Source organism: Phacochoerus africanus, chromosome 13 (assembly GCF_016906955.1).
Source record: "Phacochoerus africanus isolate WHEZ1 chromosome 13, ROS_Pafr_v1, whole genome shotgun sequence".
NCBI classification, from domain to species: Eukaryota; Metazoa; Chordata; class Mammalia; order Artiodactyla; family Suidae; genus Phacochoerus; species Phacochoerus africanus.
Genome location: NC_062556.1, coordinates 48,871,180 through 48,896,674, shown reverse-complemented (window position 1 = coordinate 48,896,674; position 25,495 = coordinate 48,871,180). Strand labels below are relative to the sequence as shown.

At 42.4% G+C, this 25,495-nt stretch overlaps 1 protein-coding gene and 1 long non-coding RNA gene across 2 annotated transcripts in view; both read left to right on the top strand.

Annotated features, from left to right (window-relative positions):
* LOC125113630 (uncharacterized) overlaps positions 1-25,495 on the top strand; it is a 479,447-nt gene that overhangs the window by 68,247 nt on the left and 385,705 nt on the right. The gene's annotated exons all lie outside the window — the stretch shown is intronic.
* KCTD12 (potassium channel tetramerization domain containing 12) lies at positions 5,499-6,835 on the top strand. Its single transcript, XM_047756446.1, has one exon. The coding sequence runs from the start codon at positions 5,655-5,657 to the stop codon at positions 6,636-6,638; it is 984 nt and encodes a 327-aa protein (XP_047612402.1). The 5' UTR covers positions 5,499-5,654; the 3' UTR covers positions 6,639-6,835.

Sequence of the window (25,495 nt, the reverse complement as noted above, 5' to 3'; positions counted from 1 at the left end):
GTCACAGACACGGCTCAGATCTGGTGTTGCTGTGGCCCTGGTGTAGGCCAGTGGCTACAGCTCCGATTAGACCCCTAGCCTGGGAACCTCCATATGCTGCAGGAGTGGCCCTAGAAAAGGCAAAAGGACAAAAAAAAAAAAAGTCAGGTAATAATAACCTCATAGAGTTACTGTGAGAAATAAAGGTGCTAATACAGGTATAGTTCTATTAATTGGGCTGGCACATAGTAAGTATTATATAAATGCTCGATATCACATTATTGTTTCCTGGAAAAGCTTCAAATACTGTTTATAAGGATGTAGAAGTGAAAAAATTTTAAATTTCCAACATCATTAACTTTTGTTTCTCAGTTTGGTTCTCAACTACAAAAAATCATATTATAGCGATGTTGGGATTTTCTATTAGACTTAATAATTTGGCAATGTCCCTCACATAACATTTTCTTTCTCTCTTTAAGATTAGCTATTGGGATATCTTTCATCAAATCTTCATTAAGATCACTTTATCCCCTGGTTCACTTGAAATTATTTAATCTCTCTGTATCCAATTCTTTTCTTTCTGTGAATGCAAAAAGTCAGTGATTTTTAAAGCCTGCATACAGATAAGATTCACACACATTGGGAGGATGATAAATGAGCTAAACATTCGTTTCAGACAATTTCTGATTCTGTCTCTTCTCCCCTTTCTGTACAGCATTCATTTTAATGTTTCTACCGTTCATTTATTCATTCAGTATTTACTGAGTAGACTTGTCAGGAAGCATGATGGGTGTAGGAAATCATGATTCTCACACTTGAATGGTGCTTTATGGTTTACAGATTGTTGTCACATATATTAAATTCATTCAGTCCTCAGAGGGGCTCACTTCATTTCACCCCAGTTCTTTCTCCTCTTTTAACTTTGTTTTTTCTTAATCTTCCTCATTCCGTTCTCAAATCTTTGATGTACAGAATATTTACTCTGTGCTTTTGGATGGGGTGGGGGGTGGGAAGCTGAGTGGAAGAAAAGGCAATAGGTGGGGAAAGAGCTACAAATCAGATGAGAACATAGGTTCAAAGATGTTTCCAATACCCTAAACTTTAGGATAAAAGGACAGAGCACTGCCTCTTATTTAGGAAAGTACATGACACGTGAGAAGGAACAATGACCATCAATGTATCCATCACTAGAAGGTGAATTGAGATGAGACACAGAGCTAGTGGCTTCCCAAATTCTCTCTTACCCTCTGACACTGAAGCATATTTAACATATTGAAGAAACTGAAGAGTTACGACCCTTCCTTCCCCCATCAACATGCAGGACCATAAGTCCCAGCATTAACATTCTCTATCTTTCTTCTTCATGACTTTCCAGACACCAACCTGTAGGCAGGAAATAGAACATACAAAATTAACCAGAAAATTATTCCTTCAGTCTCATATCACCTGTTTCATTCATTATTATACCTCTCATGCACAACCCAGACTTTGGTAAGGAAATCCTGATGGTTTCCTGCAGTAGACCACTCTATGGAGAAAGAATATGTGAAGTGATGGAGAATGAAGGGAGGTAGCATCTAGGCACACAGTATCGATCACATTTGAGCTTATATCTCTTCAGGGGCACGTTGACAATCACAGGATACAAGCAGATGATGCTGTGAGATGTCCCAAGCTCATTCCTAACCCAGACCCCTTTCATGTGCTTTGCCCTCAGCCTAGAATGCTCTTTCTCCAGAGCTTCCCATGTGGTCTTTCTTATTATTCAGCTCAAAGCCACTTTCATGGAGAGGCTCCCAGCCAGTCTGTATAAAGCAGTATCCCTGTACTCTGTCCCTCTATCCCATTTCGCAATTTTATTTTATTCATGGTTTTTAACCTCCCTGAAGTGGATTACCTTATCTATGTATTTATTATATATCTCTCTCACAAGACTCTAAGCCCCAAGAGGGTAGAGATCATTTTTTTTTAACATGTTGCTGGAACATAGTAGTAGACTTTTAATAAATATTGGTGGAATAAACAAGTGAGCAATTAGATATTTATCCAATGCCTATTATATACCAGTTATGTTCTAGGCACTGGGGATGTGGTGATGAATCAAGCTAACTCAAATCTATGACCTCTTAGACTTTGTCTCTTTTTTTTTGTGTTTTTTGTTGTTGTTGTTGCTATTTCTTGGGCCGCTCCTGCGGCATATGGAGGTTCCCAGGCTAGGGGGCGAATCGGAGCTGTAGCCACCGGCCTACGCCAGAGCCTCAGCAACGCGGGATCCGAGCCGCGTCTGCAACCTACACCACAGCTCACGGCAACGCTGGATCGTTAACCCACTGAGCAAGGGCAGGGACCGAACCCACAACCTCATGGTTCCTAGTCGGATTCGTTAACCACTGCGCCACGACGGGAACTCCTGACCTCTTAGACTTTGTATTCTTTAAAATTAAAAAAAAAAATTGTACACAGTTTTTAAAGGTTACTTTCCATTTAGTTATTACAAAATACATCCTTGAGCCTATCTTATACCCAATAGTTTGTACCTTCCACTCCCCCCTCCCTATGTTGCCCCTCCCCTTCCCTCTCCCCATTGGTAACCACAAGTTCTTTGTGAGTTTTCTTCCTTTTTGTTATATTAATTTGTTGTATTTTTTAGATTCCATATGTAAGTGATATCATACAATATGTGTCTGTCTGACATTTCACATAGTGTAATGTCCCCCAAGTCCATCTCTGTTGCTGCAAATGGCAACATTTCACTCACTTTTATGGCTGAGTAATATCTGAACTTTATATTTTAATGCAGGGAAACAGTAAACAAAATGGGGAAAGGGACGCTGCTTGAGTGGGGCTGTATGTTAAATAGGGTGACCAAGGGAAAGTTTTGCTACAGAGACCCAAAGAAGGAGAGAAGGGAGGTACCTGAACAAGGTGAAGAGGATAAGATGGGGAGGAGAAATGAGTCTTTCAGCAAAGCGAGCAGGATGTGCAAAGGCCCTGAGAAAAGAGTAGGGCTGGAAACGTGGTTAAAGCAGTGAGTGCCTGAGATAGTGGCAGGGGATGGGTCTGAGAGGTCCTCAGGGGACAGCCCCAATCTCGTAGAGTTTTGTAGGCATTGGCGGTTTGGGTTTTACTCTCTTTTTTTTTTTTTTGTCTTTTTGCCTTTTCTAGGGCCGCTCTCGCAGCTTATGGAGATTCCCAGGCTAGGGGTCTAATCGGAGCTGTAGCCACTGGCCTACGCCAGAGCCACAGCAATGCGGGATCCGAGCCGTGTCTGCGACCTACCACAGCTCACGGCAATGCCGGATCCTTAACCCACTGAGCAAGGCCAGGGATCGAACCCACAATCTCATGGTTCCTAGTTGGATTCTTTAACCACTGTGCCATGACAGGAACTCCTGGGTTTTACTCTTTGTTGAGATGAGATGCCAGTGAGGGGCTTTGAGCAGAGTGACATGATCTGACTTAGGTTATAATAGGATCCTTCTTTTTGTTCTGGTGATAAAACACTGTAGGAGGCAAAGGTGGAAGCAGGGTGGTGGTGAAACATGTGAATAGCCTGGAAGAATTCTGAAGGCAGAACTGACAGGATTTGCCGCTACAATGAAAAAAGTAATGGTACAAAATTATGTACAAAATTGATACAAAGAAGGCTTTTCTTGGATTTACAGAAAAGAGACTTTTTTTTCCCCCCCAGGTCTGTGACACTGATATAACAAATAGTAGCACAGCCACCTAGGCATTCAGCATGGGAACTTGGAACTTTTGTGTCAGCTGTTATTATATCAAAGACAAAACCAACCAAACAAAAAAGCGTGGTCAAATAAATTCAGTACCAAAATCTGTACTTGCAATTAAGTGAACTGGTTTGGGGCTTGATCTTAGTACACTGACATGAAATGAGATAATTGTTCAGCAGACTAAACCTTTTAAGTGAAAATGACACATCTGTGAGGGGACTGTAAAGCTCATTGGGTAGTTATGTAAAAGGGGAAACATTTTTATCAAGAACAAAGATCTCGCCTGATATATACTGATTTGACAGTCTGTTTTTCAAACTTGATCTGATAATTCCTTAGATCTCTGACCCTTGCCTACCCGGTGACAGTGATGGCGCTTTGGAGCCTACTCAGCCTTGCGTTCTTCTACCAGTGAGGCCACATAGCTGGTGCACAATAGATACTCATCGACTTGCTGATTAGACATCCTTCACCACCCACTCTTCCGTCCCCTTTCTGCGGTTCTCAGGAGCACTTTATTTACCAAAGTCAGAGATCAGATCATCACTCACAAATGCGAAATTTCAGAATGCCTGGGGGTTAGAGCAGGTGGAAGGAGCCATTCAAGGCCCCACCCGCCACGTGGTAACGGGCGAATGAGAATGTGGAGGGAGCAGGAGTTAGAAGACCACAAGGGGTCTGGAGAGGGCCTTCCAGTGTTCGAGGACCCTGAGACTAGAAGGAATTTAGAGCGGGATGAACGGAGTGACCCAGGCCTGAGGGAGCAGGGGCACTGCACCTCTGGGAGGATAAAGACGCAGAGGTTGAAAGGGAGGTTCTCCAAATTACATTAGATCTTCTAACCCTCCAAGTCTCAGAACGCGATTCACCTGGGGCCGCGGAGACGGAGCCCAAAGGCCTCAGCAAACACGTCCCTTCAGGCTCAGCAGGAGGCAGCGTCCGCCACCTAGAGGGGAACGCGCCCCGAAGCCACTGCTTTAACTCACCCAAGTTCCCCCACTGCTATTTCAGCCCATTTCCTCCAATTTTGAGGTAGTCCCAACTAATGAGCTTGCGTCTTTACCCAGAAAATCCTGCGGCAGGATACCGAGATTAACTTTTTGTTTGTAGGGATTTTTTTTTTCCCCCGAGGCTACACGTCCTAGCGAACAAAATCTAGCTGCCTCCGGGCTGAAGCGGGCCCACCCCAGCGGGCGGTCTTTCCATATTTTTGGTCTCTAGAACTTTCAGCAACGCGGCGATCGGCGTGTTTATGAAGAGGCACAGTTCCCGTGTTCAAAGCGGCTAGGTGGGGGGAGGAGGGGCGGTCAGGCACTTCCACTCTTCGGGTGAGGAGATCCTGAAAGTTTACGTATTCCTTCCACTGGCCCCGGAGCGCTTAGGAGGGAAAGGGGCGTTCTGATTGCCTCTTCAAAGAAGGCTCCTCTGCCGAAGCGCAGATCCCAGGCTCCGTCCACTCTGGAAGAGGATGAAAGTTGGGCGGGAGCGGGAAGGGGATGGAGCGCGGGTCGAGGAGGGGTGGGGAAGTCGGGGCGCCCGGGCGGCGCGCGAGCCGGGGTGGAGCCAGCAGCTGGCCACGGCGTCAGCGTTTAAGATGCAAATCGATTCACCGCTCCTCCGCCCCCTCCCGCCTAGGGAGCCAGGCTCCGCCGCTCCGCAGCCGCCCCCGCCTCCTGCGCGCAGCGGCGCCCGGGCGGGCGGCTCTACTTAAGCGGCGTGCGGGCGGCCACCCGGCACTCCCCTGGAGCGCGCGGGCGAGGCAGGCAGAGCGCAGCGGGGCTCGCGGGGGCGCACAGCGGCGCGCTCGCAGGGTGCGCTCGGCTCCGCGCGGCTCTCGGCGGCAGTGGCCGGGGCGCAAGGCTGAACGAGCGTCCGGGAAGCGGCGGCTTCGGCGCGCGGCCCGGCTCCTGGCCACTGCCCTAGCCCGGCCACCTCTTGGCCATGGCTCTGGCGGACAGCACTCGTGGATTACCCAACGGGGGCGGCGGCGGCGGCGGCAGTGGCTCCTCGTCGTCCTCGGCGGAGCCGCCGCTGTTTCCTGACATCGTAGAGCTCAACGTGGGGGGCCAGGTGTATGTGACCCGGCGCTGCACGGTGGTGTCGGTGCCCGACTCGCTGCTTTGGCGCATGTTCACGCAGCAGCAGCCGCAGGAGCTGGCCCGGGACAGCAAAGGCCGCTTCTTTCTGGACCGAGACGGTTTCCTCTTCCGCTACATCTTGGATTACCTGCGGGACCTGCAGCTCGTGCTGCCCGACTACTTCCCAGAGCGCAGCCGGCTGCAGCGCGAGGCCGAGTACTTCGAGCTGCCCGAGCTCGTGCGCCGCCTCGGGGCGCCCCAGCAGCCCGGCCCCGGGCCGCCGCCGCCGCACTCGCGGCGAGGGGTGCAGAAGGAGGGCTCTCTGGGTGACGAGCTGCTGCCTCTCGGCTATGCGGAGCCCGAGCTGCAGGAGGGCGCCTCTGCTGGGGCGCCGTCGCCCACCCTGGAGCTGTCTAGCCGCAGCCCGTCCGGGGGCGCGGCTGGCCCACTGCTCACGCCTTCTCAGTCGTTGGACGGCAGCCGGCGCTCGGGCTACATCACCATCGGCTACCGAGGCTCCTACACCATCGGGCGGGATGCGCAGGCGGACGCCAAGTTCCGGCGAGTGGCGCGCATCACCGTGTGCGGCAAGACTTCGCTGGCCAAGGAGGTGTTCGGGGACACCCTGAACGAGAGTCGGGACCCCGACCGGCCTCCGGAGCGCTACACCTCGCGCTATTACCTCAAGTTCAACTTCCTGGAGCAGGCCTTCGACAAGCTGTCCGAGGCGGGCTTCCACATGGTGGCGTGCAGTTCCACAGGCACCTGCGCTTTCGCCAGCAGCACCGACCAGAGCGAGGACAAGATCTGGACCAGCTACACCGAGTACGTCTTCTGCAGGGAGTGAGCTCCCCACACCCCTCGCGACTCCAACTCCCATTCCCTCTCCTTCCTGGCCGGTAGAGGATTCTAGATTTTCCTTCCCATCCCGTGTTCTCCCATCCCCCATTCCCACCTCCAGTAGCCCGGCCAGACCCACGACGCCCCCACCCCAAACACACGCGCGCGCGCGCGCGCACACACACACACACACACACACACACACACACACACACACACACCTTAAAAACCTGCAGCCGCAGATCCTTTGGGCTTCTTCTCTGGACCCCATTAACCGAGAGAGCCCAGACGTTCCCCTCCACCCCAGGCTTCCTCTGCTCCCTGCCTCAAACCACCCCTCCCCCAGATTGTCCTTGAGTCTGGATCTAGTGGGGCAGCGTGGCCACAGAGTCACCGAGAACCTAGGAATGACTGAATTGTTCCGAACTTGATTGGACCCTGTCCAGTGTGTAGAAGATTCCTTGAAATCTTCTGAAGCCCTGATGACTCATTCGCGGTTTAGGAGATCAGAATCGATAGCACTGACTGAGAATAGTTAGTTTTAAAAGGTCATTCATTACACAGTCTTTTGACCCTCTTTAAAGGTAGGGTTTTAGAAGTGTAGATGGAAAACTCTGGAGCCGGAATTAGAATCCCGCGGAGGCAGCTGAGTGACTATAAATGAATAAAGTTCTGAAAAGTTACAGGTAGAGGTAGGAGAAAATCTAGTGTTGGCGCAGTGAAGGAGCGTATGGTTTCCGTGCAGATTTAAAGGTCTTCGCCTGTGGATTAAACTTGTCGAAAGTTCCCCTCCTGCCTGAGGAGGCATCCTTTCTCCTGGGCTCACCGCCAGAAGCCCTCGGTTCGACTGGTTGACATGGCAGCCATTGTTGGCAAGAGGGGAGAGAAAGCTGCCGAGGACAAGGGCAAGACAGCCCAGGTTACCAAGTACTTCGGGAGGTCACCTGGCTGTGACTGTAAATGCAGCTGGGTAGTAATGCACGTCGTGGGTATTCGGAAAGCCCACTTCTTTGCAGTGAATGGCAGTAGGACCTTAGCTCTTAAGACTGGGGGTGGGGGGAGGGAGGAAGGAGGGTAGGAGGGGGTGGGAAGGGAGGAGCAGACATACTCATTGATTATTTGAAAGTTGGAAGTTTGTGCCATCCATTTGAGTTCATGCACATTAAGAAAATAGCACACGAAAACATGCAAAGCATTTTATAAACATTAATCACAGATCTACTCTTACCTGGCAGTTTATTGAACTAACTGTTTTGAGTCCTAATCTTAAAGTTGCTGATGCTTATGTAACCTAACCAAAGATAACCCAGTAGGGTTTTAGTTTTTGAACTTTATTTTCATGTTGATTATAAGCCTTGATTTTAAAGTCCATTTCCTTGAGCAAAATATGTTTGATTTGGATGACTTAAACTTAAATTCTCTCATTAAAAATCCTTCTTTTCTCGAAGCCCAGTCAATGTTGACTTCTGGGCAAGCCTGAAAATACCACTTTCCTGCAGGTGGTTTGACATTAAGGTGGAATCTTTTCAAGTGACAGAGCTGCGGAGAAATAGATGTGCCAAAGGCTGCCATCTGTAGATAGCTGTAAAGTGGAATATTTTTAAATGAAGGCAAATAAGTACTTAAAAGTGAGCTGAGCAATAAAATGGTGTTCCAGGTAAATGCAACAGAAACAGAAGGAGACCTGGTTGCCTTATACCTTTACTCTAACTTGGAATAAATCCCCACTGTATATCATATCTACACCGTAAATGAAGGAAAATGAATCCTTGTCTTTCAAACTGTGAGGATCCTTTGAATATTCTGTGATGATGGAGAAGACTTTCCTTTTTCATTTGTTTTAGCATCTTTCTCTGAAGTATGTTTTTAAAAGATTTTTGTAAGGGTCGTTTTTCAGTGTTTAAATTAGTGCTATTTTTTTCTTTTTAAAAATGAATCTTGTACTGTATCTTACTATGTCTATAACAGATGTTAAGAATTGGAACAGTTTTATTCTTAGACTCATGTGATCCAATCTGTATATACCATATATAAACATTTTACACGAATCATTTAGTTTTTTAATTCATTTACTAATGCTGTAAACTTCCCTATATTTACCCCCAGTAACTTGGATCAGATGGTGTATATGCTAAAGCAACATGTTTTAATGAGTTTCTTATATCCTTGTCTATGGGGAAATTGGGTTAGGGAAAAAACAAAAACAACATAATTATAAAGCTGAATTTGCTCCATACTTTTTTGCTTGGATATTTGTTGTATGCTAACATGTTGATTAAACTGTCCACTTAAATCAAGGTACCTGTATTTTTAATCCACTATTTTTTTTTTTTTCCTAATTGGGAAAGAGAAGGATTTGAGGTCTTTCATTGGAGTTACATTTTTAGAAAAGTAACGTTAGCTTTATACACAAAGGCTGTAATTGTAAGGGAGGTGGAAGCAGAAATTCAGGAAGTTGATATTTGCTTATGTGCATCATATTAGGTAATGCATCAGACTTCACTTTGGTTTGAGGCCTGAAATGCTTTAGGAATGTCGCTCACCAGCCAAAAGTGAGTGGCACAGAAATGTCTCCACCCCATGTAGTGTTCTGTTAGATGGTGCAACACAAAGCGCATAATTGAGAACATCTCAGGACAGATCAAAAGCACTGACAGACGTATGGCAAGACTGAGATTCTGATTTTCTTTGTTACATCTGCTCAACTCCGGGAGTCATTGGAAACTGCTTAAGTTTTGTCTCTGCCACTCAAGTCTTAGAAGTTTTATCTTGTAAAACTATTCCACTGCTTTATGCACACATCTCTCGCTCCCTCCACATCCTTGCTGCCCTGCAGTGCACCCCTGCCCCTTTTATGGTCCGAAGACCAGGAATTGAATGGTTAGATATAGTAAAGCAGCCTCTCTTTCTGTGATGACCATCTCCTCTAAAGTTGAAAGTTGATACATGAAAACATTATACTTTCAGCCCAAAGTAAAGGCCGGGTAGGAAACTCATTTTTACATTGGGTAGATGGTACAGTTGAGGAAAGATGACTTGGCCTGGACGCTTTGGGGTCCCTTCTCCACCAAGTGCTTTAGGCCACAGAAGGACCCTTAGTGGTCTGCCAAGTGGGCTGGAGTATTGGTTGTCATCTGTGAGGTTGGATGAGCTCTTGAGGGTCCATTTGAGTAAGCCCTCCACAAATATTCAGTAACCTGGGAGGGTGTCATAAATTATTCAGAAATTATGACTATTAATCTGACTCATTTACATATATAATGGCTCTCATTACCATTTGGTTCATAAATACTACTGAGTGACAGATTTTAATAACAAATTTAGCTTTTTAAAAAGAATTGTTGACAGTGGTGGTTAAAAAAACAGGTACCATATTCAATGCTTTTGCACCAAGTGTTTGACAGGTTGTCTATTTTTTAATACACATCGGCTATGAACCACATTTGTTCTAATATATCAAATTATATATTGTGGAAAATATTTCTTGAATGTGTGAGGCTTAAATTTTTTCCTCTTTCAATATGATTTTTATTCTTGTGTCTTATTTGGTTTTTGCATTGATAGCAAAGTGATAATTTATGATACTAGCCAAAATTGACTTCTCTTTCAAACCAGATCCATGTATACATGGGGCTTGTTGCTTCTCTGGGTAAATGCTTTATCTGTGAATTTTCAGACAAAATGGGCAACTGGCAATGCTCATAACATATTCCAATTTTTATTGGAATTTTCCATGGAATGTTATTATTACATTAAAGCTATGTAAGGTGAAGCTTTGATAATTTTTTACTTTTAAAATTATGATAAATTCTAATCTAATATTAAAAAAAATTTTTGTACTCCACATGAAAAATGCTAAATTATAGTGCAGGCATTTAGGAAAGTATTGAGGGATTGAATTCCTTAAGAATTTCTTTTCTAGTTCTGAGTCATAAATACTCAATTGACTTAAATTTCTAAAATTGTAAACTGAGTCTTCTTATTGTAAATCTACCATAGTAAAGCCTTTGGAATTTTTTTTCTGCTTTTTCCTTGTTACAACTCATTTAAAAACCGAATTAGTTTTCTTAGGTGACCTAAACCTGTCTCTTGAGAAATAAATAAAACACTCTTGTGTTTCCAATGGCTGTAGGACCTGAAATGTGTTTCCTAGAGACAGAAACACATTCTGTTGAAGTTAACTTTTCTTTGTCACAATTTTGGATAATAAACATCTAAAAGTATTAATGTTTAAAGGCTTATATTCTCTACTGGGGCCCTTAAAATTTAGATGGAAGAAATCCAACCAGAATATTGATATTAGAGTATAATCTCATCTGGTAGGATGAACTAGCTGACCATGAATACATTTTTGTGATTCCCCCCCCCAAGTTGTTTTTTCTAACTTTAAATGTGTTCTGAGATATGCGAACATTAATTGTAATGTCAACTATTATACAACTGTCTTTGCAATTTTATAGGCAGGCGAATTTTGCTGTTACTAATGGCCATTGATTTATAATCTCTGAAATAGCATTTGTGGCATTTAATGACAAAAGTTAAAATGTCCATTATGGATGTTAATTTTGAAGAGCCAAATTATATGTTATTTAAATTTTTCTGGGCATCTGAAAAACTCATCTGCTAAACAACGTAAGTTTCCTCAGCGTCATCTAGGATTATGAAATTGTTGCAGATGTTATCAAAATTGAAGGAGAAAGGGGAAAAAAAATCATTACACAATGATCAGACTTTTCTAACAAAACAGCCAAGAAAATAAAATCCTTCTATATTTCAAAAACTGATGAAGTCTTTTCAGACATATCTGAGCTTTGAGAATTTCCTCAATCATCTAAATGCCCTAGAGATTTTGGTTCTCTCTGTTCACAACCACTTGTATAACAAATGCTCAATAGTGTTTTCCTCCCTGTGTGTGAAGTAATGAATCATTGGTTATGTGACTTGTTATGTATTCTATTAAACACTAAAGAATAAAACATTCACTCCTTTGATTATTCCTCTTAGCTGGTGGGTGTGGATTGGTTCAAATGCTGGTTCAATTTCACTTAAGTGTTTCTCTAAATACTGAGAATGCTTCCTAAACTGTTACGGGGCTAATGCCATTGGAAGGGCTCCTTGCTAGGAATTGGCCAGTTGGGCCCGAGAGTGAAGGGTGTTCTTTCCCCGGAGTTTATTGTCAAGAATGCTGTTGTCAAGGGGGCTTGTCCTCCACGAGGAGGAAAAACCCTTCACAGACGTTTTCTATGACCTCAGTCTTTGCATCACATGTGAATAATTTTGAACATGGGGAATGTGGGTAGAGAAGACCTCTTCAGGTTTGTAGGGAAAAGGAAAAATAAGAGCTGGGAGCTAGGCCTTAATCAGAAGTACAATACATGAAGACAAAATTCTAAGGAATGTGGGGAAAGGCTCTGCGTTTTGGATATAGGCGTGCTTTCCTGAACCATCCCCCAGGCAATGATGTCTCTCTCCTTGAAAGAAAGCCAGGGCCTCCGAGGTTGAGAAATCCCAGAGGTTGGGGCAGGCCACACCAGCCCCAGGCTGCCGGGCTGCAGCATAGCAAGCTGGGAGTCTGCTGGTGAGCCAGGAGGGCTTTACTCTTTCTCTTGGCTTTTGCTGTACTTCCCCTAGGTAGCTTTTGTTTTAGTTTTTGAAAAGTTTATGGTGAAAGGTTCAGGCAGTATAAGAATGTATATCATAAAGAGGAGATCTCCATCCTCCAGGAACCCCTAGGTTTTCCCAGGGGTAACCATTGGTGTATCTTTATAAAGACATTCCACATACATGAATGAATGAATACATGAATAAATTCATCCCCCCCCCCCTTTTTTAATTCAGTTGGGTTTATACCTGTTCCTTGCTGGCTTTCTTCTTTTAACAACTTATTCTGATGCTCTTGCAATGCATGCTTGTACATGTAGCAGTGATCTGCCTCATTTTATTTGATGGCTACTTGATATTCTGCATGATATGCCATTGTCTAGATGTTCTGTCATGTATTTTACCAATCTTATTTTTGATGGGCATTTACATTCCCAGGTTTTTCGGTCTTACTTCAAAGAGTGCTGTATTGAGTACCTTTATACATATATTCAAGTATATCTGAGTTTTTTTTTTTTTGGTATGAAGTGATGCCAAGAGAGAAAGCACCTGGAGGTACCTTTTTCTTCTTTATGGGCTATGGAAATAATAGGATTCATTGGAAATGCTCAAGGGAATGGGAATGATGACGGTGTGAGATAATTCTAGAATCATTAGGTATACAAGTGAGAAGTTTTACGTAGTTTTCATATTGAGGACAACCCCTCCCTGCAAATCATTTTTAAAAAAATTCTGGAGATCCTCCTCTTTTCATTTTTATTCTAGTTTTTTGTTTTCTTTCTCATTAGTATAGCTAACAGCTGGTTTTTAGGACTATTGTACATGAAGAGGAACATGATGTATCCCCTACTTCTTAATGAAGCACTTCTTAGGCATGAGCCTGCGCTTCTGCAGCAACCCATGCTGCTGCAGAGACAAGTGGATCCTTAACCTGCTATGCCACAGTGGGAACTCTGACAAAATCTTAAACATTAAAGACATTCTGAACTTGTAGAATTCCAGAAATGAGTTTACCCTCTTTTGCCCTGAAGAACTTGGAGGTGGTGGTGGTGATGGGGTTGAGAACTTCTGCTGGTAGCTGCTGGGCTTGTTTTTTTTGTTCAGTAGTTTAGGGGGAATGTTAACTTTACTCTGCTCCCATTAGAAATTTCAAGGCCAATGCTCCTTTGAGGCAAGAAAGAACCTCTCTTTCTACTCACAGATCTCCTAAGAGTGGCCTACAGGACTAAATAAAAAGGAGATATCAAAGGTCACTTTAGGCCCCTAGCTCTTGGCTCCTGCAACACTTCTCCATGTACAGCCATTCAGTAGTCATTGGTTCATTCAAAATCTCTTGAGTACCTACTGTGTGCCAGACTGCGCCAACCTGATAGGAAGACAGGAATGAAAAAGTTCTGAGAGTCAGTAAGGGAGCTAAATGAATAATGACAAGATTCTTTGCAAGGGCAGTGCTGGGATAGTCCAAATAATTACATGAGCGAGAAAGCAGGATGTCTAATTCACACCACCATAAGCTCTCTAGAGGAGAAGATGCCAGGACTGAGGCTTAAAAGTCAAGAAGAGAAAGTGGAGGAGCTTTCTAAGCACAGGCCAACTTAAAATGAAGAAAGACTCAGAGACAGTAAGAACTAAAAACTTATGGAGAAAAAAAGCCCCCCTCCTCCCCTGCCAGAACCGCCCCCCTCCCCAAAACCCACAACCAAAAGAGTCAACCAACCACACCAAAAAACAGGTGGAGAAGCAGGAAGAGCCTCATATACCATGCTAGACAATTTCAGCATTATTTCTGAGGGATGAGGAATTTTAAGCAAAGTGTGAGATAGAGGGTTCCATCTTGCAAAGACCACTTGAGGCTCTGTGGGGCATATGTTTAATGGGCATGGTGAGTTAGAAGCTAGTTAGGCAGCTGTTTGTGAGGTAAGGTCTATGTCCAATAAACCACAAGCAGAACACATGGCTGCGGGGGGGGGGGTAGGGTTTTGTTCACCTTTCTTCTCCTTTCAAACCTCTCCAGTCATGAGGTTTTACATGAGATTTGTTTGTAGTAATATTGGGAACACCCTGTTTGCCTGAGGAAGTCTGTGTTAATTCCTAAATCTCATCATCAAGAGACATATTATGGAGTCTTGAGAGAAACGTAGCAGTTTATTTAGTATATAGTTTATCAAGCACCTGCTATATAATGTGTCGAGAATCCTGAAGTAGCAACTTATCTTTTCAGCTTTCAATGGCCATAACTGAACCCCTAATATATTTGAGACACAGGCATATCCTTTCAAGTATATTTTCCTGGAGTTTCCATTGTGGCTCAGCACTAACGGTGTGGGTTCGATCCCTGGCCTCGCTCAGTGGGTTAAGAATCTGGTGATGCAGCGAGCTGTGGTGTAGATCCCAGACACAGCTAGGATCCTGTGTTGCTGTGACTGTGGCATAGGCTGGTGGCTATGGCTCCAGTTGGAACCCTTAGCCTGGGAATTTCCATATTGCATGGTTGTGGCCCAAAAAAGACACACAAAAAAATGTTTTCCTTACCTTCAACAGAGAGCAAAATGGTGAACTGACCAGTTAAAGGGCCTTTATCTCTGGAACTTGCAGAAATCACAGAAAACTCAGCATTGTTGGGCCTTACACACTTTGCTTGTTTGGACTTTTATGAACACTGCCTTTCCCCTCACAATTAAAAAATACATTTAATAGTTTCTAAGAATGATACACCCTGTGCGCGCCCCCCCCCCCCCATTTTTCAAAATGGAAAAGATGAAGCACAATAATTGCAGATTCTAAAATGATTGGGGCTTATCTTTTGTTATCATAACTGACAGCAATATCCCAAGTTATTTAGAAATTATCTCTCCTTAATTCATTATCTCTCTCCATTCTATTATTTTCTAGGTGGGTGAGCTAGAATCCGTGGTAAGAGTGAGCCCTTATTTCTGCATATAGAGGAAAAGGGCAGTAGCAGTATCTCCTTGTTCTGCTTTTATCTTTCTGCTTGGAAAAGCATTGAATAAAAGTCACAGGTTAGAATGAGAGGAATGTGAAGGAAAGGGAACTAGGAGTTTATTTATTTATTTATTTTTTGTTGTTGTTATTATTGTTGTTGCTATTTCTTGGGCCGCTCCCGCGGCATATGGAGGTTCCCAGGCTAGGGGTTGAATCGGAGCTGCAGCCACCGGCCTACGCCAGAGCCACAGCAACGCGGGATCCGAGCCACGTCTGCAACCTACACCACAGCTCACGGCAACGCCGGATTGTTAACCCACTGAGCAAGGGCAGGGACCGAACCCGCAACCTCATGGTTCCTAGTCGGATTCGTTAACCACTGCACCACGACGGGAACTCCGGGAACTAGGAGTTTAGATGTCTAGGTGACTTGGATTGCTTGCTTCTACTTTATGATGTAGTCTTAATCTTTATTCATTCTTGACATCTATTTGCCCATTCATAGGAGGGGGAAAAATATTTATTATTTTATTTTCGTTTCAGGGCTCCACACTGCCTACACACAATAGATCATCAATAAAATTTGTTGAATAAATGAATAAATGTTTGTAGTAATTCACCCTTTTATATATTAGGGAGAAAAAGAATTAGCTTTTACTATTTTTATAACACTACGAAGAATGAATTGGCCCTCTTTATACATATTTTTTGAGAAACTTATAACTGTAGTTTTCATTAGTAAATACATAAAAATGACTACATTTCTTTTTGACTTGAAAGGCACAGAGATTATGACGAGACCTAAAAACTGATTTGGGTATTTTTTCTCTGAATAAGTTTTTAGATGGCAGCTGCTCCAAAGCCCCAAACACTTGCCAATGTTTCCATTTTATGATGGAAGTCAAGTTCACTGACAGCCGTGTTATAGGCTTTCCTCTGGGGCTATTATTTGTTACAGAGTTTTGAGAATCTTAACTACGAAGTTTCAAGAGGTGCCTCTTAAGAGTTGTAGGAAAGAAATTTGACTTCCCTGAAATGTTGGAATATACTGTTGCAAATGTTCGGCTGGTGATTCTTATGGGTTTTTAAAATGACAGTTGCCAGGACTTTTAAAAAATAAGTGATCTGTGCACTGATGCTCTGACTTTACAATAGCAGATTTTTTTCCCCCTCTCCTCAGACCCACTTGTATTCAAAGTATAAATTCTCTCCCTAAGTTAACATCAGAAACACAGCTATAAGGTCAAAGTTTTATCTGCAAGATCTAAGAGGGTTTCTTTTAAAATGTGAGCAAGAAACAACAGTGCTATGAGCTGAATGTTTATGTCCTCCTGAAATTCAGATGCTAAAATCCTACCCCTGGAGTTTCTGTTGTGGCTCAGTGGTTGACGAATCCAACTAGGAACCATGAGGTTGTGGGTTCAATCCCTGGCCTTGCTCAGTGGGTTAAGGATCCAGCATTGCCATGAGCTGTGGTGTAGGTTGCAGATGCGGCTTGGATCTGGTATTGCTGTTGCTCTGGTTGTAGGCCGGTGGCTACAGCTCCGATTGGACCCCTAGCCTGGGAACCTTGCAGGAGTAGCCCTAGAAAAGACAAAAAAAAAAAAAAAAAAATCCTACCCCTCACTGAGATGGTGTTTGGAGGTGGGAACTTTGGGAAGTGATTAAGTCATGAGGGTGTATCCCTTATGCATGCGGTTAGTGCCCTTGTAAAAGAAACCCCAGAGAGACCTTCTCATCTCTCTCACCATTTGAAGACACAAGAAAACAGGTGTCCAAGGACCAGAAAGCAGCCCCTCATCAGACACCAAATATTCTATCTCCTTAGTCTTAGATTTCCCAACCTCCAGAACTATGAGAAACAAATGTCTATTGTTTAAGCCAACCTGTTTATGGTATTTTTGTTACAGCAGCCCAAATTGACTCTAACTACGTTTCCCAACAGTGAAACTTCACTATGTTGTTGTTATATTTCTCCTGTTATGCATAGTCCTCTTCTTCCAGTGTCTTAAAAGAATTCTCAAAATCTTCATGTTATTATCATCATATAGTTTAATTCTAGGTTTGAATCAATTTGGGGATAAGTAAGGAAAGTCACTACTTTTATTTTAGTTTCTGGATCCAACAGATGAGAAGAGTCTTTGGTGCTCGAATCCTTTGACATTTGTCTTTAGTTCACTCTACTTTTTGAACCCACACATAATTGATAAAGCTACTGGTGACTTCCCTATTAAAAGGACAATATTAGCTTTCATTTAGCTATAGGAAGTTAACCAGAAATGATAATTATCCAAGAAAGAGCAGAAAGGAGGGAGTCACCATCTCTTAAAAACAGACTGAGTTAAAATTGCCTAACACTATACTGAGGAACTATGGGTAACTCACTTCTTTAATTGTGACATGCTGTTTCCTTAGATGAAAACTTTAAAACTAGGGCTAGAGTCCTACAGGGAGTATTGTTAGCAGTTCTGTAAAGGAAATTATCTTGGCGATATGGTTAGTGTTTATCATTGCCATCCACTTCAGTCTTTGTCTCTCAAAAAAAAAAGAGAGAATTTCTGGGGTTCTAGTACAAAAACAATGTAGAAATATTTTCCTTAATTCCAAAGCTTAGAGTTTTGTGATAGTTGGATAGTGTTTTATGCTTCAAAGAAGTCTTCATGAAATATGTACAGCTAAAAAAAATTATTAATAAAGCTAGGCCTATGGGAAGCTCAAATGAACTTTATTAATAGAGCTCTATGAAACTTCTGTCTTCCTTGATAACTAGTAGTTTGTTAATCCAAAAATGGTTTAGTCTAAACATTAAGGCCTTAAAAAAACTGGATGAGCATGCCTTTTCTTAATATCCTTTAACCGATATTTATAGTATCTTTTTAAGCAAAATGAAGTAGATTTGTTAAAAATAACTTTTCAATTTTGCAGGTACAAAAACATATTTGTGTGTCAACAAGCCTGTACTCCGTCTACGTGCTGTTGAAGGCCACCAGAAACTGTTTGCACATGTTAAATTCCCTTAGGCTGTTGACAGGTAGATGGAGGAAGGATAAGATTAGTTAGGTGTCGAGTTGTGGAAATATATGAAGGATGATTATGAAAAGTTGAGAATTCTCTTTTGGTATAAGAAATTGAATTAATAAACCTATATAAATGCTCTCCTTCATTTGGTAGACTTTACATTTATTTCAATATTTCAGCTAGGAAATTAACTTAAAATGACATTTAGCAGATTATTAGTAGACAGAAGGGAGGGGGCATCTATTAAAAACTGTTGTTGCTGGGAAAGATGAAAATGTTCTAGAGATGGATGGTGGTGATGTTTGCATAACAATGTGAATGTACTTAGTGACACAGAATTGTACACTTAAAAATGGTGAAAATGGTAAATTTTATGTTATTTATAGTTCATCGGAATAAAAGTAATGTAGGTTTAATAAAGATAACATACAAATATAGAAAATTATAAAAAAATAAAAATTTTTTTTTAACCCTACCAAAAAGGTTGCCATTAAAATCACCTCCAATTATGATGAAGAACTATGGAAAGTCATTCCTCTGGTGGTGTTATGCCAGTAACATAATTCTCAAACATATTAGCAATTCTCCAGTTGGATGATTTATGAATCACACAATAAAATCAGTCTAAGAACTTTTAGTAACCTTTTAATTTCTGAAAATATGAGAATATGTATTTGTGTCCGTATGTACTTCAATTTGTATCATGTGAATTTTCTATGCTAGGTGCTTCATCCCTCTCCATTAACTCAAATAATTGTGTTGATGGTCGAATTGGAATGAAATTCCACTCAGTTTGGAATTTCAAAGGACTTTGCAAGAACATTGTAATTCTTATTCCACAAGGCAAAGGAAGGAATGGATAATTATTCAAGAAGGTGAGATTGTTTAGCTTCAGGAAACAACGTACCCTTCTAATGTTAAGAAAGAGTCTGATCTGTATTCCATTTACACTCTCATTTTTATGTGAATTAATTTAGTGTTTACAGGGTTTATAGCATAAGAACAGTCTTTAGGGAACAGAGGTATGTAATGGAGAAATCATAGTTGATCCTCTGCAGTGGGCAGGGATAAGGATGACTAGCAGATGTGAGAATCTGTCTTAGCTGCTTTGGAGTTGGCATCACTTGGGAAGCTGAATCAAAGCTGAAGATTGCCAACCCAGGAGGAAGTAAATGCTTCAGAGTAATGGATTGTAAACTTGGGTGGAACTGAAACTGGGAAGGAAATATATACCAGATGGCAGAAGAACCAATTTTGTTGAAGTGGTTTGGGAGATGAGACCTATGGATAGATCAGTGGTTCTCCATGGAATGTGGGGCTTGAGGGGAAATTCTTCCCCTTTCCCAGGGGTCATTTGGCAATGTCTGGAGATGTTTTTGTTGTCACAAGTTGTGGGAAGGGTGCTATTGGCATCTAGTGAGAGAGACCCAGGATGCTGCTACACATTCTATTAATATACAGGACAGCCTCCCACGGTGAAGGCTGATTTGGCTTCACATGTGATAGTTCCAAGGTTGAGAAGCCCTGTGATATAAAGGAGAATGGGTTTGTGTACAGAGGAATGGTCGGGATAAGGTGTTTGTTGTTGGGTCCCAAGAGGAAAATGTTCTGTGGCTTGTCAGATTTGAGACGGGCTTCAGTGAGGGAGAGAAATGGCAGGTGGGCTGGTAGACTCCCGCTAAGGTGCTTTTGTTACCTTGCTGGTTGTTCCCTTGGCAAAAGCCAAGAGAAGCCAGGACCTGGAAAAGACATGAAAAGAAAGTCTCGCCAGGCTGTGTATCGAGTCTGGAGAAAAGCAAGACAGCATCATAGCAACAGGCAGCAAGACGAAGGTCACGAGGCCTTAGAGATTTGAGAAGAAGTGGGTAAATGTGGTGGATCTGGGTGGGCGAGTGTGGAAGAAAGTGTGGGCAAGATATGGATGGTAAAAAGGAACAGAAGCCAGCAAGGGAGAACAGTGATACTCAAACCTGTTCACGCACTCGAATCACTTACGGAAATTAAGAAACATACTGATGCCTGGGCCCCACCTCAGACCAGGGTGGGTTCTGGACTTCAAGAATGTTTATAGACATTTCCCAAATATTTCTAACGTGCAGTCAAGGCTGAGAACTGCTGTCCTAATAGGTCAGTAAAGTTAAAACAGGGTGACGAGAACAATACTCTGAGATAAACTGCCATCTTTCCTCTGTCGTGGTGTTTTGCTACCTGTCCTTCAAAAGGATGTGTGGGCTGTGGCTGGGGTGCACATGCCTGGAGTTTGAGGCTGGCTTTTACTTATAATTTGATAATAAGGAGCCAGAGCAGACAGCCGGAGCTCACTTCTTATTAGTGCTCAATGACTGAGCTCTGGGTTTAAGCTTCTAGTCTCCAAATTATCTTGTGATGAAAAGAATCCTCTTAGGGTAAAAATGATAGCAAATAAGTTACATGGACAATTAAAAATTATTTCATATTCTACATATAAAAATGGCATTATGAGAGAAGACATGAAAAGCCATCAAGCTGTGGATATTATGGAAAAAGTGCATAATTTTCTCTCCTAGCAGCTGATGAAAGTAGCCTGAATTTTTTACTTCATTGCCTAAGGAAGGATGGTAAACTGGCCAGAGGGTACCTCTCAGGGCCTCCTTTTCAGAAGGTCATCCTTTATCTGCCTTTTCCAGATCTGAGAAAAACGTTCTTCTCTAGTGGAAAGGGAATCTGAATGAAACCGTTCTCAGTCTGCAGATTCCTGGGACATTTTCTAAGGGATTGAGTAAGTGACTGGTGGTGAGAAATCTGTTCCGATTTCATTTGTCTCTAGCTGGGCCTGGTGGCAATTTAATATTCTTTGTTATTATTTTACATGCAACTTCCTTCCTAGCTTATGATTCCTGTCGGGACTGTGTATTATTGCCCATTAGTCATTTTTCTTGGGTTAGCCTACGATGCTTCAAAGGAGGGCTGGTATATTTCAGTCATTTTGCTTACAATTTGATTTGCGTTCTCTAGAATCCCAATTTAGTTTCATCAGCACATTTCAACATACAACAGCTGGGCCCCTGGATGGGCTCATTTACATACATTAGCAGCTGAAAGCTAAGCACCAGTGAACCAGAAGCTGGCCTGATATTTTCCCAGAGCCTCACCTGACAGTTTTTGAAATAAACTCTGCCTCTCTATTTGTAACTATCAGTGTCATGACAATATCCTGTGAACAGCTTAAAAAAAAAAAAAAACCTCTTGGTCTCTGGGTAACTTTTAAGCTAAAACACTTGATCAAAAGCCTTAAAGGATAATCAGAGAACAGGTTCAGTCCTATTTTAGTATTACCTCTCCCATTACAATTGTCTTCGTTATCAGGCAAATCAGAGAGGAATCCATTTCTTAATTGGTCAATGATTGCCTAAAAGTAGATAATCTGTTAATCCCGGAACATCATTGTGACTGAGACCCTGACACCTGATATCACACAGTCACGACATAATGTTTACATTCTTGTATTGTACTCTTGGTCTATGTGATAGGCTGAAAAATACCCTACCCCCCCCCCAAAAAAAAAGATATCTCCACCCAAATTCCTGGAACTTGTAATTCTGAGAAAGTGTCTTTGCAGATGTTGATTGAGCTAAGGATTTTGAGATCAGGATTTTGGGTTCTGTGGGGGGGGGGTCTTAAATGCCATCATGAGGGTGCTTATTAGAGAGGCAGAAGGAAATTGGACACAGACAAGAGAGGAGGAGGTCATGGGACCATGAGGCAGAGATGGGAGTCCTGGGGCTGCAAGCCAAGGAATGCTGCAGCCGCCAGAAGCTGGAAGAGGCAGGGAAAAGATTCTCCCCCAGAGACGCTGGAGGGAGTGGAGCTGCCAAGAGCTCAATTTCAGCCCAGCGAATCTGATTTTGCACACTGGCCTCTGGACTGTGAGAGGATAAATTTCTGTTGCTTTAAACCTCCACGTGTGTAGTAACTTGTTCCAGCAGCCGTTGGAAACTACTTTAGTCTGTTAGAGTCTGTCTCATCGTTCTTGGACTGGCAGCTTATTTGTTCTAGGATGTCAATGTCAGTGTTTTTTCTGGAAATAAATTGTTAATTTTCTTGATGTTTTTCATTTGTTATCGTATTCAGAATCCATTCATCCTTTCCACTGGGGTGAGTAGGACCCAGTAGGATGAGTTGACTTGCTGAAGAAATCCCCAGACGTGGGCAACATGTTTGTGAGCGAGTCACCTGGAGGACTGATTATTCCAGGAAAGAGACAGGATGTTCTGTGATGTATATTGAATGTTTATCACTTTGCCATTTTACTTTCCTTCCTAGTGTCCATGAGATATGTAGACCCACTGTATTTGCTCACTATAATAAACTGGTGTGCTACCGTACAACTGGAATTAGGCTCTGTGGAGTGGATATTGGTGTGAGTTACGGGTTGTTATTATTCCGGACTGAAGTGGGGAAGAGAGAACCACGGTGTCCTTATCCTGCTCAGTCACTGCCAGCCCTTGCTTCCCCTATTGTTATTTGACATTGCAGTGGGGCCAGCTCATGACTTATGGGACCATATATTATAGGTGTCGCTGAGGATAATGCGGGCCCTTGGGGGAGCCTATTTATACCTAAGTTGTGATGCCCAGTGAGAGGTTTCAGAAAAGCTAATGAACTTTTGTTTCAGCCAAAGATCCTGGAACCATGGCTGTAACACATTGCTAGCAACTTAAAAAATGTTCTTCATAAAAGCACTTCATGAATTCTTCTATTAAAAAACCAGAGAAACGTAATTCTTTTTATAATCATCGACCCCCTCATGTGACAATAACTACTTCTTAAAAGGAACAGTCAAAACTTTGCAGTCAGGCTGGAAAAAATGAAATCGTTTTCTTTTTGCAAAGAATTTTACTCATGCTATGTGTGCCTATGTGTTTGCCAAAAGTTATCAAATAAGCAAGTATCTTTTGAAGACTTATGACAAAACTGTTAAGTAACTTCTCAGTTAAATGTAAATGATTCTATTTCCCTAAGTACCTTCCTGTTGGAAATGGGTGAACTCTTTGAAGATAGGTTTGAATCAAGGGTAGAGGAAATCTATACTTAAAGATTATTGTTATTATTTTTATTTTTGGTGGGCAAATAGCTAGGAGCTTATTGTTTTCATATGCTCTCCCTTCCTTTCACAATTCATTCCAAGGTGCCTCAGTAGATACTGGTTGAAGTAAATAAGACAGAGTCTTTACTGTTAAATGTTCTATCAAAGCCCTCATGAATTTTCAGATCCAAAGCAGTTGTGAACCAGGTGGGCCTGAGATCAGATTCAGAGGGGAAAAGTGGTTTACTTGTAGAATGGATCCCTTGAACCTCTAACAAAGCCCAAGAATAAGTTAAATTTCACTCAGTTGGGAAGAGGGTTATGCATGCATAATTTTTATTTGTAAAATAAACCTTTGATAATGGAAATGCTGGAGAATAATGACAGGCTTTGCTCTGAAGGGTCAGTCTGAGACTTGACCAGAGAGATGGCAGATGAATTATAAATTTTCTTTTCCACTGAAATCTCTTTTATCACAATTTCCTGAGAAATTTTACACTGTGCATATTGAAGAGAATGAGAACTAATTTAACTATCCACTTTCTTTTGCTCATTATTAATCGATTTTTTAGTTAAAAGAAAACACTGAGTTTTTTTTTTGGCACAACTAACAATTTTGTTGAGTGAAACTATGATGAAAGCAGATTGAAATTTTTGTTATTCAGAATGTTCTAATCTACATAAGAGGTATATTTTCTTTGAGGCAATACAAATTGACTTACCTATCTTAATATACTAAAAATGTAAGAAGGTGGATAGTGAAATATCATCAGTGAAAGTTGAAATTTCCTAAGTGATTACTTGATTGACTTGTGGAAGGAGATCAAAAAAGCCAGAAAAATACTTTTTTGAATTTGGAGTAAAATGTCTTTTATATTTGGAGAAGTATACGAGGAGGGAAGGGAAGGGGGATTCAGTTGTGAGGAAGGTGAGAAATCAGAGCTTTAATACCAGGGTCCTTCCTTTGCTACACACTGAGTCCTGCTGCTGCTGAAATCAGATTTCACAGTGTTGAGTCCTTGGCACTGGCACCGCCCAGCTCCCACACTTTGTGGGAAGCCATGGCCATGTAAGGATCAGTTTGGTGGAGCTGATTCTCATCTGATTGCCCAATAAATAAGGTATGAGAGAGTGGAAAACACAGGATTTGCACACAGGAGACCTGGTTTTGAATCCTGGTAGCTAAAACTCATTAAGCTTGTGATCTTGCTGTCATTTCTTTCTTTTGTGCTTCAGTTTTCTCACTATAAAATAGAAGGACTGCATGGTTTTTGTCTAAGGACTACATAAAATAACATATATAAAAGCAGCTAAAAGTGATTTGTAAGTAATAGTGACTCAATCTTTTTCTTCCTTTTTTTTTTTTTTTTTTCTTTTTAGGGCCACATCCGAGGCATATGGAAGTTCCCAGGAATAGGGGTCTAATTGGAGCTATAGCTGCTGGCCTATACCACAGCCACAGCAACGCAGGATCTGAGCCACATCTGTGAACTATACCACAGCTCACAGCAATGCTGGATCCTCAACCCACTGAGGGAGTCCAGGGATTGAACTCGCATCCTCATGGATCCTAGTGGGGATCCTTAACCACTGAGCCACGAAGGGAACTCCCTTCCTCTTTTTTTGTAAAGAACACCTTGTTCAGCCAGCCATTGAAGTGCCTCCTCTGAGTGGTGGTGTAGATTCTAAAGGTTCCCTGGAGATATTTCACAAGGATTTTATTATTTTGAAATAATAAGTTAGCAGAAGAGTTAAGGACTTTATATGTGCATATGCATATGTTTATTTTCGAGGAGTCATCTTATATTTCCTTCCTTCTTTTTTCTATTTTTTTCTCAGACTGGACTAGTTCAAATGTGGATGTTTGTACAGAGGTGCTAAGAGGGGCCCTGGACAAAGTTTCACATTTTGTTTTGGTGGCAACTTTGTGGTATCCCTTCTTGTGTGAGCCGAGTCCACTCTTACTTCCTGCCGTTTTCCATTTCTGTCTCTCGGGTTGACCAGCATATCAATGCTGCTTGTGGCAGTCGACCAGGCCATGTAACTCAAAGATCCATTTCTGAAGAACTAGAAAATGAATTAGCTTTACGTTCCCTTGGAGGCATTTCTCAGTGTAAAGCCAAGTGTGTTAGCCCATTTGGGAGGACAAGCAGGGCTGGGGCAAGGCCTCTCCCACTCATTCCCTTCCTCCTAAGTGCAATCTCTTCCAGGATTTGCAGGTAGAAGAGAAGCATGAA

Bases quoted from the DNA above. Each gene is read 5' to 3' on its own strand.
- KCTD12 (XM_047756446.1), top strand. From the start codon at position 5,655: ATGGCTCTGGCGGACAGCACTCGTGGATTACCCAACGGGGGCGGCGGC.